Source organism: Camelus ferus, chromosome 3 (assembly GCF_009834535.1).
Source record: "Camelus ferus isolate YT-003-E chromosome 3, BCGSAC_Cfer_1.0, whole genome shotgun sequence".
Classification (NCBI taxonomy): domain Eukaryota; kingdom Metazoa; phylum Chordata; class Mammalia; order Artiodactyla; family Camelidae; genus Camelus; species Camelus ferus.
Window position 1 is genome coordinate 52,901,658 of NC_045698.1, and position 17,969 is coordinate 52,919,626.

General features: G+C 35.4%; 2 protein-coding genes across 6 annotated transcripts in view; one reads left to right on the forward strand and one right to left on the reverse strand.

The window, feature by feature from the left end:
- HOMER1 (homer scaffold protein 1) overlaps positions 1-6,363 on the reverse strand; it is a 187,174-nt gene extending 180,811 nt beyond the window's left edge. For both annotated transcript variants that reach the window (XM_032475006.1, XM_032475004.1), the window contains exons 1-2: positions 6,078-6,363; positions 3,735-3,836 (exon numbers count right to left, since the gene is read on the reverse strand). The gene's annotated coding sequence lies outside the window, so the exon portion shown is untranslated. The remainder of the gene's footprint in view (positions 1-3,734; positions 3,837-6,077) is intronic.
- Positions 6,364-6,434: 71 nt separating this feature from the next.
- TENT2 (terminal nucleotidyltransferase 2) overlaps positions 6,435-17,969 on the forward strand; it is a 56,344-nt gene continuing 44,809 nt past the window's right edge. For 2 of the 4 annotated variants that reach the window (XM_014560935.2, XM_014560937.2), the window contains exons 1-5: positions 6,435-6,777; positions 6,998-7,066; positions 12,738-12,911; positions 13,128-13,217; positions 15,158-15,395. In XM_014560935.2, the coding sequence (XP_014416421.1) occupies positions 12,775-12,911; positions 13,128-13,217; positions 15,158-15,395 (465 nt within the window). In that variant the 5' untranslated portion in view covers positions 6,435-6,777; positions 6,998-7,066; positions 12,738-12,774. The other 2 variants (XM_014560936.2, XM_032475054.1) reach the window with 2 other exon arrangements.

A 17,969-nucleotide genomic window follows, 5' to 3' on the forward strand; every position in this document is an offset into this window, starting at 1 on the left:
CCATCTGGGTAGTGCATTGGCACAATTTGATATATTCAGCATCCTTCCTATCCCCTTTCCCTCAGTTCCATCCAACCACCTCCCCAGAACATCAAGTCATGGTCTGGGGGATCAAGCTCCTGTGATTTTGATGCTGGCCGCTAAAATTCTTGACTGTAATTTTAATACTGAGATACATACCTCCATTATGTGTTTGGAATTTGGAGCTACTTGCTGAATTCTGTGACTGCTAAAACTAAAATCTAAAAATTCAATTCAATAAAAATTTCTTATAGCCCCATTTTATTATTATTAATGCTGGAGTTCAACTTAGGGTTCTCTCCTTACGACAGCAACCAAGGTGTATAGGTATACACTGCAGGGTGAATCAGTCTCTCTTACTCAGGGATCCTATGCATGTTGTTTCACCTAAAAAACAAAGCGTCTGGTAACTTTGTTTAGGGGCAAGTGATGGTGAGAGGAAAGGAGTCCTGGCTATTAGTATTAGTCAAGGTTAAACATGATGATACTCAAGAAAAGATGAAATGGACAGGTATCTGAGTTGAAATTTAACCATTCCTAATAAATACTAAGAATCTAATCCTCACAACAAAGAGGCAGAGGCTATTATAATATCTTTAGGCAGATAAGGAAACTGAGATGTGGAGATGTTTAAAGTAACTTGGCCAAGGATGCCTGGAAAGATACAGCCAATGTGGAGACAAAACACATAGGCAAACAGACTTTTTGTTTTTGAAGGATGCCAAGACTTTTAAGTGATTTTTCTTTTCATTTTATTTTAATCACCTTTCTATTTTCTGTAAACCAGAAGCCCCACTCCAAAGCTTTATTCTTAAGATTTCTGGCAGCTTGGACATCTACCCAAATGATGGAATTTCAGTCATTTTACTTTTCAAAGTACTTACTTGTAGGTGGCAGTGTTACTTTCAAAACCTACTTTGATTTTTTTTTTTTTTCCCTGAGGAAGATTAGAAAAAGCCATCTGGTTAACATTTCCTTGAAAAATTCTTCTCTGAGTGGAGCTTCCTAAGAAGAAATTATGAGTGAAGAGAGTGTGGTATAAAGCTATGTGGAATGCAAATAAAGAAATGTAGAAACTGAAGCATTACCATTCTGATACTTAGGAGAATTTACCTTTTTGTACAATAAGCTCACTTTTCTTTCAGCCCTTTTCTTTCCTTATCCTTTTTTTTTTTTTTTTAAGAGTGGCTTTTTTTAGATTCAGACCAAGGCCACCTACTTGTACCCAATTACAAATCCATGGTAAGGCTCTTCCCACAGCTCTGAGGAAGCTTTTCAAAAAAATATTTTTGGGTGGGGGGAGGTAATTAGGTTTGTTTATTTATATATTTATTTTAGAGGAGGTACTGGGGATTGAACCCAGGATCATGCATGCTGAGCATGCCATTTACCATTTGAGCTATGCCTCCCCCCCCCCGTTTGCTTTTCCTTTTGAGAAAGATTCTTTTGAATGAAACCCTGTTTCTCAATAACACTTTTCTAGCTATTTTTGCGACTTAATCTTGTTCACATAATGCTGGTTTGGTCTTGAAGTTTGGTTCTTTTTCTAATTAGCTGTCTCTTCTATTCAGGGTTTCTACCACCTCCCAAATAGTGACATTCTATTGTTACAATAGTAACAATTTGCCTAGCTGAGAATCTAGCAAATAATGGGTACTCAATAAATATTTGCTGATTGACTGAATGACTAATTAAATAAATGAACAAATGAGTGAGTGAAATCTTCCAAGGAGGAAAAGAAGCAAGATCAAGAGAATAAATGTGAAATAAATCCTTAGTAATGAACTATGTAAAGAAGTGTTTGTCACATTGATCTTATTCTTCTACGTGTCCCTAGAATTTGTCAACCGTTATATAACCTTAAGAAGTCTACATATCCATGTAATTTCAGGACTCAGTTTAGAAAAATCAAATACAATTTTAAAAATGACTATTGAGTCAATGAAAAAAAAGTAGGGTTTTTTTTGGGGGGGTCTTATTGGCTCATTTAATTACAGTCATTCTAATAAGTTATTTGGAACCTTCCACTAAGAAAATTTTTAGATCATCATTGCCTAGTAAATTACTCTTCTTATTCACAGAATTTATTTTACTTTGAATCTCAGAATATTATTTTAGGTTGTTCCGTTCTTTAGTTTTCAAAGTAATAGAAGTTAAAGACTGTGACATTAATCTGGACCATACTGAATTGTATCTTTGTTACAGAAACATTCATGATGACAAAAATTGAGATTTTTATTGGCATTTTATTTTAATTTCTATTTTTGTCTGCATAAAATTAGCCTTTCAAAAACAGGCTTTTAGGTCTTAGACTTTAGTTACATTGTGTCCCATCAATTTTAATTTTTTACTTCCTTAGTACATTCTGTATTTTCTAAAATTTCTCCAGTAAGCTTTAATTACTTTTATGGTCATAGAAAATGGTAAATTCTGTTAACTCCCCTCCTCACTAGGTCAGCTGTTTATCACTCTGAGCAAATGGCTACTCAAATTTATATTTTACTATAGTAATTTCTGAAGACATGAGAACCTATGGCAGTAATTTCAACTTGAAATTTCCAAGGACTCTATCCAGGTGAATGAATAGAGAACTTCATTCACAGTGTATTCGTGTAGAATTTGCAATGCCTTCTCTGGTTGTTCTGTCTGTTTTCAGGCAGTATCTAAGTTGAAATTACATGTTGTTACACTTAAAATGACTTAGTACATATTAATCTATTTCCTTGTCTATCTTTAATACATTTGCTGTTTTCTTACATGTAAAATGAGGAGCAGGAATAACTGCTAAACTTCATTTTCATTCTGATACCCTATAATCACTCACTGAGATTGTTCTACAATAAATTCATTAGAGATAGAATTATGGAGTACTGCATTTTATATTCCCAAGATCAATGTTCAACTCAATAGATGGTATATGTTAAGTTGCATACCAAAGAATGCCTTTTGAAAGTGTATCCATGATATGTAAAGGATCACATTGGATAGTGAAAGTTGGTAAGTCTGAAGAGTTTCAATACTATAATTATTTATCTCTATCTTGTAATTCTGGGTGCAGGCACTCCTTCCTCTTTAGGAAGACATCTGTGTATCTCCACATAGCATTACTTTTAGAAGAGGAACTTCCTAGGATTTCTTTCAACCTTCTGTTTCTCTAATTATTGAACCCTGCTTATAACATGGACTCCATTAATGAAATTCTATCCAGTTCATGACTTTCATGAATATCACCAGGGTGATTCAGAATGTCTCTTGCCCTGTTTTTAGAATAGGCAGTGACTTTTGGATGGATTATGACTACAAAAAACTATATTACAGGCATTTTCTTTTCAAAGCCCATTTTCAACTCCCCTGAAGGGAGCCAGTATAACTTGATAGTTAAGCAGTTAAAAATAACGGGCTTGGAAACAAACCTGTTTGTATCCTAGCCATACTTTTCAACTACTGCCTGACCTTGGGCAAGTTAGTTTACAGCTCTGATCCTCAGTTTTATTATTTGTAAAACAGGGATAATATTATAACTCTCTTTGTAAAATTGTTTATGAGGAATAATTACACGCTCTATATAAAAGCACTTTGCATTCCATTTAGTCAAGCAATACTTACTGAGCTCTAACCATGTGCCAGGCACTGTGCCAAACTCCTGTCTAACTCAGGGCCGTTCTCTTTCTTCCTTAAAATTTTCTTCCAACTTCTACCCCTTTAAGTCTCACCTTAAATGCTGCTTTTGCAGGGAAAGCTTCTGTGTTAGGTCCTCCAAAAAGCGAATGCCAAGGTAGGATTAGACGTGCAAGAGATTTGTTAGAGGAGATTCCCTGTGGAAGATAAAACAGAGGAGGAAAAGGTAAGCAGGGAAAGCCTGAGACTCTAATAAAAGTCTGACTGACATCTATTTAAGGAGAAGGGAGAATTGGGTAGAAAAAGACTGCAACACTCTTCTAAGAAAATTTTGGCTATGCCAAATGGGGAGTTTCCAAGCCAGAATTTCCCATCACAAGGGTCCTGTGTTCAGCAGCGATAGGCTGGCTCTAGCATCTCTGCTGTGCTCAGTCACTGGCTGGTGGTAGTTCAGGAAGGGCATGGCCTCTGTTCCAAATGTGGTGGTAGACTGAGAGAGGCAGCAGCTGAGGTTGACAGTCAACAATGCTCCCCACAAAGGAGATCTGAGTGGCACACATCATTTAGCCATCATGCCTTCCACGATAGATTATATCCCCTGGTTATTTGCTTTTATAGAAACATGTATTTTCCTTTTCTCAATTATTACCATTACATTTAAATGTCTGTTTTCTAAATTTCTAAAGGTTATTCTCTCTGAACTGTAAGCTACATGAGAGTAGAGACTGAGTTAATCTGGTTCAACACTGCATTCCCAACATGTACAAGGTACATCAGATGAGATGGTATATAATACTTATAAAATACAATAGTAGTCCTTATTTTTATCCATTATCTCCATTCTATTTCACATTACCACATCCAAACCTAAAAGTCTGTAGATGACTCTGCATTACAGAAGAGCTCATGATGCCAATCACATACCAAATATAAAATTAACAATCACAAAATACCACATCATCAAAAAAAACCCCAAGTACCTTTCTGCTATCCTTCTTCCCTGACCCTGCCCCAAAGCTGGGGTTTAAGTGCAGCAGGGGCCAATGCTGTGCTAGAGGAGGAGGCATAGAGTGCTGGAGTCAGGTTATTTAGATTCAAAGCTTGTCTTTGGCATTATTTGTGGGACATTGAGCAAGTTGCTTGACCTCACTGAGACTCAGTTTTCTCCCCTGTCCAGTGAGAATAATGAAATTAATAATCATTAGAGGACTGTCAATCAGGTTATAAGACATAATTTATACTGAGTGCTTAGAAAAGTGCCTGGCATATAGTTAGCTCCCAATAAATATTTCTATTCACATTCTTGTTAGGACTTCTGCAATACCCTGCTCTAGCTATTTTCAAAATATGATCCACAGACATTCTCAGGAGTCATGAGGTTACAATTATCTACATAGCAACACTAAGAATTTATTTCTGTTTATCATTGTTTTAACATTTGTTCTGATGGTTCAAAAGCAAATTATTGCAGACCATGGGATACCACTTCACATCCATTAAGATGGCTATAATCAAAAAGACATATGATAGTAAGTGTTAACAAGTACGTGGAGAAACTGGAACATACAAGCACTGCTAGTGGGAATGTAATTGGAGCAGCCACTTTGGAAAAGAGTTGGCAGTTCCTCAAAAAATTAAACACAGAGTTCTCTTGTGACTTAGCAATTTCACTCCTAGGTATATATCTAACATAACTGAAGATATAATTTCAAGAAGGATATATTCACTTAAATAACAAAACAACTCAAAACATTTATGCAATTAATAACAGTGCAAAATCTGATATGTGGAGACTAAATAATACACAAATAATAAAAAAAAAAACCTATAGGGAAATTAGAAAGTATTTTGAAATGAAGTAAAATGAAAACACAATATATTAAAATGTCTGGTATGCAACTAATGCAGTACTTTGAGGGAAAATTATACCAATAGATGCCTATATTACAAAGGAACAAACATCTCAAATCAGTGCTCTCAGTTTCCAACAAACTGGAAAATTTTAAAAACTTCAAAAATCAAAAAAAAGCAGAAAGAAGGAAATAATAAACATAACAGCGAAATCAAAGAAAGAGAAAACAGAGAAAATCTATGAAAACAAAAGCTAACATTGAGATTTGAAATCAGTAAAGTTAATATGCCTCCTGCCAGATTAGTCACGAAAAGAAAAAAGAACCAAATTTCCAATTTCAGGAACGAGGGAATGAGATGCTGCACATTTAAGAAGGACAATAAAAAAATATTTTTAACAAATTTACATGAATAAATTCAAAAACAACTATTGTCACAACTATTAAAGCTCACTCAAGAAATGTTAAATAGTTGTTGAATTAGTGAATGTTAGCTATTACAGACAGGGAGCTGAGCCCAGGCTTTATAGATAAATAAGGCATTTTTCCTCCCAAGTAGCTCTCAGTTCATTAACGGGAAAAACAAACCTTAATACTGATTGGAGCAAAAGGGTGAGAGAAAACTTGGCCAGGAGAAGCTTCTCTGGGTAGGAGTCACCCGGCTTAGACAGGAAGGACCAGTAAAAAATGTTTAAGAGAATGTGAGTTTGGGCAGGGGCCCTGAGCAGCGCTTTGCTGCCGACAGTCCGTGACTGCCCACGCCACCTTCCTCAGAGAAGTCCCAGCCCTTTCCCTACTCGCGCTCGCAGCTGCCAAACGACCTACTCCGACCAAACCAAGCCCCAACTAGTCGCGCGCCTGCGCACTCGAGCAAAGCGCTCGCAGGAGAGAGCGAGGCGGCTGCCGGAAGTGTGACCTCTCTCTCTCTCTCCCTACTCGCTGTTTCCATCCGGGGTCACGTCGTTCTTCCGGGTGTTTCTGACAGGGCTTTCTACGCCGCTTTTTTTTCCGGCGACTTTTTGGTCTTCCGTCTCTTGCCACCGCCCCCGAGCTCCCACACCCTTGCTGGCCCAGCCTTTTCTTGTGTCGCTCCTCCCTGGCCGCCGAGCCCGGGACTTAGCTCACAATCCGGATCCGGACCCGGGCCTAGCCATTCCGCTAGCCACTGTCTCCTTTGGCTTGAGCGAAAGCTAGGACCGAGCACGCCGGGCCGTCGCTGCCCCGGCCCTTGGAGCTCCTGGGCGGGCGGTGCCGATAGGCCCTGCTCAGCCTGTCCCCGAGGACACTTGTGAGTTAGGGGGTTTTGGAGAGGGAAGCAACCGCATAGGCGCGGGTCGGGGACGGGGCGCCGAGAACTTTTACTGAAACTGCACTGTTTTTGGGTGGGAGGTGCCAGCAGTATCTCTTAAACACCCGAGACTTATGGGAGCCCCCCAAGCTGCTGTACTTTCTGAAGAATCTTAGGAACTCTTTTTCACTCGTTTCTCTTCCTCGCGCCCGGTCCTCAGTCTAGGACCCAAAGAGGAAGATTGTCTTGGGACCCTGCATGGTGTTTCAAAGGGTAGTGAAGAACTAAGGTAAATACCTGGATTAACAATTTACGACTTAAGACTTTTCACTGAATCGTTGTGAAATTGCCTCAGTTCTTCGCTTTACAGGCAAATGCACAGGTTAGGACTCTTTCCGGTTATTGTTAACTCCCTTTGTTTTTGCTGCTTTCAGTCTTTGTAGATAGGCTCTGCATTTCTTTCTAGGCCAGAACACAGGGGCTTGTGTCTCACAACTCTGGATTATCCAAGTTTCCTGCCTTGTTTGATCTCTCTCAGCTCTTGGTTTTAAACAACTATTTTAAATAGTAGTTTGTTTATATTAGTATACCAGTAGGGCGAACAAAGAAGAGAAACTGAAACTCAGGCTAAATTAGCAACTTAACAGATGTGTGGCATATGGTTTTGTGGGGAAAGATCATAACTGAACACTAAGTCTGTGTGTTTGTATTACAGGTAACATACTACTTTTGTAAATACCCTCATATTGTATGGTTTATTACCGCAAGGCTTTTAACATGTTATTAATAGACAGAAGTCTCTTAATATGTACTGATTAATAGCCAATAATAGTAACATTACTTTGTTGGTGTGGATAGTCCCAATTTTTGTCTGATCAGAAAATGTCCCCTAACAGGCTCCATGTGAAATAGGCCATTTATCAGTTATTTGAGAAATGTCCGTTTGGAATCATGTGGCTAGATTATTTTTTAACACTTGCATAGCCTCTAATCCTTAATTAAAAAGAATGTCTTTTCCAAATTTATGGATGATTTGACAGGGGGTGAGCAGGATTTAGGAGCTGGATTTTTTCATTGTGGAGAAAAGAAGTGAGCTTAGGGGATCAAAGGCATTTGAACAAAGTGGACAGATAAGTCAATTTAGCCACTACAGTTCTGGTTTTTTATACTAGATAGATTCCACTTTCCAGGGAATCCTGATGAAGGAATTATGTAACCTGGAGTGTTCTCTAATTCCTTGGAGGAGAGAACAGAAACTCCAGGTTGTAAGTTTCAGGACCAAATGCTATATCACCAGGAATTAACTTTGTAAAACTACTCCATTACAGCTTCGTCTTATGTATGTTTATTTACAAATAAACCTGTATAATTTCCCACTGGGCAACCTTAGTCAAGAAGTGGTCCTGAAGATTCCTCTCCTTAAGGCAAGAACCAATGCAACAGTTTTAAAACAGTTCAAAATTTACGTAGATTATTCTGTTTTGTAGTCAGGTACAGGTTGAGAAATTGATAACTTTCAAACTGAGACAAATAGGATAGCACCAATATCTGAATTTTATTTATCATAAAATTTCTTGGACTTGCTACCATGGTTAATGTGAAGTAATGTTTTTTTTATAGATCATTCTCTACTTAGTGAAGAAGCCTTTCATTCAGAATATAAACAAAAAGATTTAAAATTTTGTGAGGTCTCCTTGTACCTGGTGTGGTAAAGGTTTCCTGGATTTTATTCTCGGAAACTCTGTTATGTTTAAAAAGTGATTCCTTATATTGTTTATAATAGTTTATTATTTTGGTGTCATTTTTATCTTCATCAGAATTAGTGTTGGAATGTATTAGGAAAAGTATTAGAAAGAGGAATTGAAATTCATGGGCTTTTGGTTTAGTTCCTTATCCCTAGAAGGTCATGCAGGATACCTATGTTGGAGAGTATTGCATGTCATTGGTTAAACTCTTTTTTCATATATATATATTTTATTGAAGCATAGTCAGTTTATAATGTGTCAATTTCTGATGTACAGCATAATGCTTCAGTCATACATGAACATAGATATATTCATTTTCACATTCTTTTTCACTGTAAGTTACTACAAGATACTGAATATATTCCCTGTGCTATACAGTATGAACTTGTTGTTTATCTATTTTCTATATATTAGTTAGTATCTGCAAATCTTGAACTCCCAATTTATCGCTTCCCACTCCCTTCCCCTCCTGATAACCTAAGTTTGTTTTCTATGTCTGTAAGGCTCTTTCTGTTTTGTAAGTAAATTCATTTTTTTTTTTTTAGATTCCACATGTAAGTGATATCATAAGGTATTTTTCTTTCTCTTTCTGGCTTACTTCACTTAGAATGACATTCTCCAGGTCCATCCATGTTGCTGCAAATGGCATTTTATTATTTTTTGTGGCTGAATAGTATTCCATTGTATAAATATACCACAGCTTTTTTATCTAGTCATCTGTTGATGGACATTTAGGTTGCTTCCATGTCTTGGCTATTGTCATAGTGCTGCTAAGAACATTGGGGTGCATGTATCTTTTTGAACTAAGGTTCCTCTGGATATATGCCCAAAAATGGGATTGCTGGATCATATGGTAAGTGTATTTTTAGTCTTTTGAGGAATTTCCATACTGTTTTCCATAACGGCTGCACCAAACTACATTCCCACCAACAATGTAGGAGAGTTCTCTTCTCTCCACAGCCTCTCCAGTATTTATTGTTTGTGGACTTTTGAATGATGGCTATTCTGACTGGCATGAGGTGATACCTCATTTTTCATTAAACTCTTTGGGAATGATCCACTCCACTTAGAAGCCTGGCTTGCTTAAGAGCCAGAGTTGAGGGCCAAGGTTCATCCTGAACAGAATGTGATAGATACATTGTTTTGGAAGGACTTCAAAATCTATGCTTATCTGGAATTTAAGATAGGCTGATCTAGATACCTGCCCTAAAGAAAATTTTTGAGTATGGAATCTCTCAGCTTTTAAGCTGTGGGTATTTGGTCTTTCGCTTTGAAGAGTACCTCTGGGCCACAAGACATCTTTTGACTTATTCTTAAGTTTGAATCTGTCCACATAATGGAATGGAAATAAGGCGAGGTCTGGGCTATTAAGTCATTTTGGGTCTCTGAATGCATGTGTATAGAACTTTATTTGGGTCCAGAAAAAGACACAAGCATATTACTTACAGGTGTAAACAAAATATCTTGAATTTTAACTATGAATTAAAATCTGAATGTAGAGTATTTTAATTCTAGTTTTTATGAATACAAATTCCTTCTCTTGTTTGATCAGATCTATAGTATCTGTATTACAAGAAAATTAAATATCAAGCAAAATTCATTATAATGAATTGTATTTAAGGTCATTGTCTCATGAATCCTATGAAACAGTAATTGTTTACGGGGAGTTGGGTCAGGGAAGCAGAGTCAAGGAGGCTAAGAAAGAGTGTGAGCCCAGGCAAAGGGAGAACACATTAGTTGACAGCTTTAAGTCTGGCATTCTACAATTATTGAGTGTACTTTTAATAAAGAATTCTCTGGAATCCTGGTTGGTTGAAGATATTTCCTCTGAGCAGTGAACATCAGAGAGTACAGTTTAGCAGATATGATGGGGTTGATTTTTTTTTCAATCTCTTGTAACAAGAGATAAAGGTCTGCTGAAGAAAGTTGACAAACTCTTGTTTTATGGAGGTAACACATTGTCTCTGGTCCAAATTAGAGTTAGGCATTTGGAATGAGATCTGATGGTGGTGCAAGACTGTTGTGTACAATCTATTATGAACCTTGAACTGATGAATCTGACTGTGGCCAGCCAGGAAATTTTAATCTTACAGGATTGAAAAGGAATAAAATTTTTGAGTAATTTATTTGTTTTTTGCCAGATCTTTCTCGTTTTCCTCTCCTGTTGTCTCCTATTCTAGTTTTACCAGCCATCTGGTCTCAGTCCCCAGAGGCAACTACCTTTTCTTTTGGCTGCTTGAATGTTATTTTCCTCTGTTCCGAAAAAACAAGACAAAAACAAAAAAAATTTTATAGCTCGTTTTTTGGATTGACATACCGAAAATGAGGATTTAGCACTTTTATGTGCCCTCTCTCATCATAAATTGTGATGTATATAAACATGTAAACATATGTAACATATAGTATAATAATATCTGTAATCTATAAATAGTGTAGTAAATAATATATAATAAATATATTATAATTTCTGCTTGAATCAGTATTTTCAATGTTCATGTTATTGTAAGAACCCAGTAGGTAACTGTTAAGTTCCTTTTTTATGTGACCTTTTGAGACTCTTTTTGGTAGTTTAGTAATTTATTTTTAACTTTCTGTGTTTCTGTTTCTATACTTATGTCTGGTCTGTTAGCAGAATTCCTCTACCAGTTAATTTTTTTTCCTCCTTGTATATCTTCTTGAAGCCCTCTATCTATGTGCTCTAATTTAAGCTGTCAGCTTCTCTTCATCATCATCTTGGGGAAGTTACTTTGTTTCTGCTGTGTATTGGAGCTCCCTTTTCTTAGATTGCAGGTTTTCTCTTTCTGTTTGATACCTTAACATGTCTAAAACTGTTTTTAATCTCCTTTTGCATCAATAGTATAGCTGGGTATAGAATTCTAGCTTGAAAGCATTTCCTTCACAGCCTTAAAGGCATTGACTTCCTTGTCTTCTTGTTTTTACTGTTGCTATTGAGAGGTCCAAAGCCATTTTGACTACCACCCCTTTGTTTGTAACATTTTCTTTGTCTGTAATATTTATAAGCTTCTTTTACCTGATATTCTGAAATTTCACTGTAATATGCCTTGATGTATTTGTGTGTGTGTGTGTGTGTATGTGTATATATATATATCTATTTTTAAACTGTGCTTAATACTCCTTGGGTCCTTTCAGCCCTTTCTACTTTTTAAACAACACATTTCTTATCTTAATTATGGAGGATTTTTTTTTCTTTCCAGTTTTCATTTGTTCCAGGTGTTGTTCCTATTTATTCCTAAGCCTTTTTAAAATTCTGGTGATCCATGGATGTCTGTTTTCTAACTAGAAATCTAACTTGGAAGCTTCTTGTATGCATGAGTGGCAGTTCAGTAGAAGGCATCATTGTAGATTGCTAGCAGGCTTAACTTTTTGGGGGGTTGAAAAACTGTTACTATGTTATAGGTTCTTTGGTTACTGTATTATATGGTTTCTCCTTCCGTTATTCCATAGGTTAGTTTTCAAATTGCCTAAAGTGGGATTGTAGGCTGGGGATCCTATTTTCACTTTGTATACATAATACTTGTTTTCTTACCCTATTTAGCCTTTTAGGGGTCAGCTGTTGCAAAGAATCTAGTCTCCTGCCCAGGGCAGTGAATGATTCTGATTGCTTTGTACACAGATTTTCCCCATTCCTGTGGAATAAGACTTCTTTTTTTGGAAGTTCTTTTTATAAGTTGTTTAGACTTTGAGGGGAATCTCAGAATTTTTTATAAGTAGTTATTAGGCAACACAGATTCCTTACCTTGTTTGATCATGTCTATGACATCTAAATCCTGGAAATCAGGTTGTCATGATGGCTTATACCTTTGAATAAATTAGACTGATAATAAATTAGACTGAGAATAAAGAAATTGTGGGATTTAATTAAATGTCTCTCAAGTGGATTGTTTTTATTTTCAGAGTATAGAGGTATTAACTTGATTTCTAAAAGATTCATTGATATTAGGGTAAATTTATCATAAAATTAGAAACTTGCATAGATTTTACTATCATTTGAATAAAATGGTTAATGTAGATTTAAAATTCATTATTAAGTTTTTTTGTTACCTATAGTGTGATTTAGAAGAACTATTTAAACTTTAAAAAATAACTTTGCAAATGAAATTCATAACTGGATAACTTTATTAAATAACAGATGCTGGTTACCAAAGAGTTCAATGTCTTTAAGCTATAATAAATTGTCTTTTAAAACTATTCTAGGTAGAAGAATACATGTTCACTTTTAGTGAACAAGAGCATGTTCCCAAACTCAATTTTGGGTCGCCCGCCTTTCACTCCGAACCATCAACAACATAATAACTTCTTCACCCTGTCACCAAGCCTTTATTCACACCAGCAGCTTATAGATGCACAGTTCAACTTTCAGAATACAGAGTAAGTATGGTGTTACTTTGGCCCATATCATTGTTTAAGTTTCATTTTCTGCTTGACACAAATCCTTTTTATATGAAACATATGGAGTTAGAGAAAACGTCGTCATGTATTGTTTTCTTTTGGTCAGTGAACTATTTAGTTTTTCTGAAATTAGTTTCTTTTGTTTTTAAGGAAAAAGAATGTATACTACTGCTGTTCTTTCTTTGTTTTTGATAGCTTGTCCAGAGCTGTGTCATTACAGCAGTTGACATATGGAAATGTCAGTCCAATACAGACCTCAACTTCCCCGTTATTTCGAGGAAGGAAGTAAGTATTTCTTACTTAGTTTGAAAGAAAAATTTGATTTCTGGGAACTGTTTAACAGTGTATCTTATTAAAGTTGAATGGATACTATGCACTAAACTTTGTTTTCTGGGACCTGTGTGATCAGTACTGTAACAGAATTTTAAAACTTATAAATGTTTAAAAAATTTTAGGGATAGCTCTTTAGATAACTACTTTTTAATTGAGATTCTCAGCTAAATCAGATGGGTTTCTGTATCCGTTTACTAGGGCTGCCATAATGAAGTACAACAGATTGAGTGACTTAAACAACAGAAATTTATTTTCTCACAATTCTGGAGGCTGTAAGTCCAAGATCAAGGTGTTGGCAGATTTGGTTTCCTCTGAGGCCTCCCTCTTTAGCTGCCTTCTCTCTGTGTCCTCTTATGGTCATCCTTCTATGTTTTCTGTGTCCCAATTTGTTCTTCTGCGGACACTAGTCATATTGGATTAGGGCCCACCCTAATGATCCCATTGTAACTTAATTACTTTTTAAAATGCCCTGTGTCCAAATATAGTCACATTGGGGCTTACGGCTTAAACATGTATTTGAGAGGACATGATTCAGTCTATAACACCTTTCTAGCAAAGTTTCGTATTTTATTTATCTTACACAGGTAAGGCTCCATGATAAATATTATTATAGTGAAAATTTCTACATGATGTAAAGCTTTCTGTAGAGAAGTTGGGAGCCAATTCATTTTAACCAATTTAAAGAAATTGATGTGTCACAGGATAATTATGATAGAACTTTAGGGGGTGATTATTAAAATAAGATTTGGCAATATTTTCAAGATATTGATATTTAAAGCCTGTACAAATACTCCATAACTTTTATGTCCAATTAAAAATAACATTAGTGAGAATTATTGATCACTCACTGTGTAGTAGGCATTGTTTTAAGTATTGGTTTGACTAAGTCTCACAACACTTTGTGAGGTAAGTACTGTTGCCCCTCTTCTGTTGAGGAGAAAGCTGAAGATCACAGAAGTAATGACCTGGTTATTGAGGTAAAAGTAGCATAGCTGGGATGTGAACCCTAGTGGTCTGGTTCTGGATCCCCTCTTAGAAGATCCCTCACTTAGAACACTGTGAATTGTTCTTCAAAGTGTCATTGTGGAAAACTATATAATGATGCTTAAAGTATTGACTTTATTCAAACTTTCATTTTTTTTAGAAATTGCCTTGATAATCCATTTGTGAATCGCAAATGAAAATAAATTTCATTAGTTCATAATTATACATATGTATTTTAAAAACTAAATTTGACATTCTCAGTAGAAGATATCCAGCATATAAAGCTTTAAATTTTATGTTTAAAAATGTTAAATGTATGCTTACATTTTTAGCTCTATTTACCTTTACCTGTGAGTAGGAGTTCCAGTCATTTTGTGGGTCTGTCATGGAGAGAGGAATTGATATAATCCAAAGGAGTATTTAAAAAAAACTTTCAGGTGGCTATGACCCATAAAATTGTAGAGTTAAAAAAAATTATCCTACTGATAAACCTACTGACTTAGGTGGACTCAAAGAACCTTTTTTTATATATAGCACTCAGTTAACCTAATCTTACCCTCCTTATGTTAAGAGTTTGGATCTTTTATTGTTAGTGATTCTATCAATAGAAATTTTCCTATCAAGTTTTTGCTGCCAATGTGAAATACTGTGGTAGTTCAAATGCAGGAGAGCAACCCTAATGTATATATGTGGTTTGTTTTTTTAAAAATATGCATTATTATTACGCATTTTTTTCTAAGGTGTTTTCTAAGGCATCTTGTGTGCTGAAAATGAATATTTTAAGATTCATTTAGAGCTAATAATGTGGCCTTGCTGAGAAGATCAATATTTCATCTGTTTTAAATTGTTTTCTATTTATTATCAGAAAATTTAACCTTTAGTCACTAAGGTATTTTGCTTGTTTTCAGGAGATTAAGTGATGAAAAAAATCTTCCACTTGATGGTAAACGGCAACGTTTTCACTCACCCCACCAAGAGCCAACTATAGTTAACCACATAGTGCCTTTATCAGGTGATAGAAGATACTCAATGCCGCCATTGTTTCATACACACTATGTACCAGATGTAGTCAGATGTGTTCCACCTTTTCAAGAAATACCATTTTTAGAACCTCGAGAAATCACACTGCCTGAGGCCAAAGATAAGGTAATTATAATATAGATTTTAGTTTTATCTTTTGAGAAGTTAATATAAGTAGTGTATTTAAAGTATCAGAAATATCTTCATGCCTTGGATTAAGTAGACCATGACCTTTTTTGCACTGTTTAAAGTACTGTCCAACAGTTTTCTGTCTTAATTTGATTCTTTGATTTTTGTTAGCTGTTCTTTTATGGAAATACAGCTTTCATATCAGGAAATCAGATTTTCTCTGATTCATAAAAATCTGAAATTAGAGTGTAAAACATTTGATTTCTTAGTTTAGAGAATTCTGTTATTATCTATTCTTATTACAGAAAACAAATTTTCATATGGATATTGTGATAAAGTGTTAAAAATCATCTTTTGGGGGAATATTTGTATTTGTCATGAGGTTTTTGAATATCAAAACTAGAGAACCCAGGAGTCACTGAGAAAATAATACTTTCAAGGTGATATGATCAAGAAAGATTTATCAGAAACATTATTTTTACAGAAAGTTTCAAGTAAATGAAATGAAGCTATTTAAATAGTAATTCTTGGAAAATGACATCAGCTTTGGGGAACAATGAGTTATTTAATACCAGTACTAGAAGCATAGCTCTTCCCCCTCCCCAAATTTAGTGAAACCTAAAAAAAAAAAATCTAGGTAATTCGCAGGGTTTATCATGTAAATATCTGCATTCTCTTGGATTGTCTGTGGCTTATATTTGCTGTTTTTGCATTTTCAAGGCTGCTCTATCTCAAGAAATATGACATGTGTAGGCTAAGGAGAATGAGCCTGAAGAGAGTTTAGTGACTTTGTTTTATTCATCTTCGGGTTTCTGGCAACCAGCGTAGGTCTGGAGCATAGTAAGTGTACAGAAAATGTTGGATCAGAAAGGAACACTTACTTTATTCCTTAGTTGTGCCATTTATTCTGCTGTCATTCTATTTTTCTTTAATTGACACGTAACTGGATCATAAAATTCACTCTTCTAAAGTGTATGATTTAGTGGTTTTTATTGTATTCACAAGATTGTGCAGCAATTACCACTACCCACTTTCAGAACATTTTTATTTCCCCAAAAGATACCTTGTACTCAGTAACAGTTCCTTTCTCATCCCTGCCCCTCTCCCCAGCCCCTAAAAACCATTAATCGTTTATTATCTTACGGATTTGCCTATTCTGGAATTTCATATAAATGGAATCGTACAATATGTGGTCTTGCTTCTTTCACTTAGCATGTTTTCAAAATTCTTTGATGTCATAGCATTTCTCAGTCCTTTATTCCTTTTTATTGCTGAATAGAATTCCATTGTATAGATATAACATTTTACTTATAGATTTATTTATGCAGTTGATGGATTTTTTGGGGCTGTTTCCACTTTTTTGACTATTCTGAATAATGCTGCTGTGAATATCTGTGTACAAGTTTTTGTGTGGACATGTTTTCATTTCTCTTGGGTCTATACCTAGTGGTGAAATTGCTGGGTTATGTGGTAGCTCTCTGTATAACTTTTTGAGGAATTGCCCAAGTGGCTGCACCACTTTGCATTCCTGCCAGCAGTGTATGAGTGTTCTAATTTCTCTGCATCCTTACCAACACTTGTTATTGTTTGTCTTTTTGATTATAGCCATCCTGGTGGTTGCAAATGGTATCTCATTGTAATTTTGGTTTTTATTTCTCTGATGACTAATGATGTTGATTTGGTGTGTTAGCCATTTGTGTATCTTTTTTGGTGAATTGTCTATTCAGATCCTTTGCTCATTTTTAAATTATGTTATTATTTTTTATTGTTATAGTCTGAGAGTTCTTTATATGTTCTGAATATTAGACTGTCAGATATATAATTCGCAAATATATTCTTTCATTCTGTGGTTTGTCTTTTTACTTTCTTGATGGTGTCCATTGAAGCACAAAAGCTTTTCATTTTGATGAAAAAAAAGTCCAGTTTATTTGTTTTTCTTTGGTTGCTTGAGCTTTTGGTGTTGTATCTAAGAAACCATTACCTAATCCAGAGTCACAAAAATTAATGCCTTTATGTGATTCTAAGAGCTTTATAGTTTTAGGTCTTTGATCCATTTTGAGTTAATTTCCAGCTTCAGTTTTTGCTCTTTTTTCAATTGTCCCAGCACTATTTATGAAAAAGATTGTCATTTTCTTCTTACTATCAAGTAGGAAAGCATTTAGGCAAAATCAGTGGGAGGGAGGAAAAAGCAAAGTAAATGGAAAAAGACTAACTTGGGATGTTTTGGTATTGCTCTCCCCCTCCCCCTTCTGCTGAATTCTTTGTGCTTTCTTTGCTTTATCAGTTTAGAAAAACGGTAGTAATACTATATTGTGAAAGCCCACGGTATAAATCAAATCAGGCTAATTCTTTGAATGAATATATAACAACCTTTTGTTATACGAGGGGTTTTTGATATATGTATGCAGGTAGGACCATTTTTTATGGAAAAGATTATGCATGAGTATTGAAGCTCTGCTTTTGCATATATTTATATGGATGTAATAGTTAACTGTTAGAACTAACTAAATACTAGTTCTGCATATGGATTAGGTATATATTGAGTCTCAGTAAATTTAATAACAGGATTTA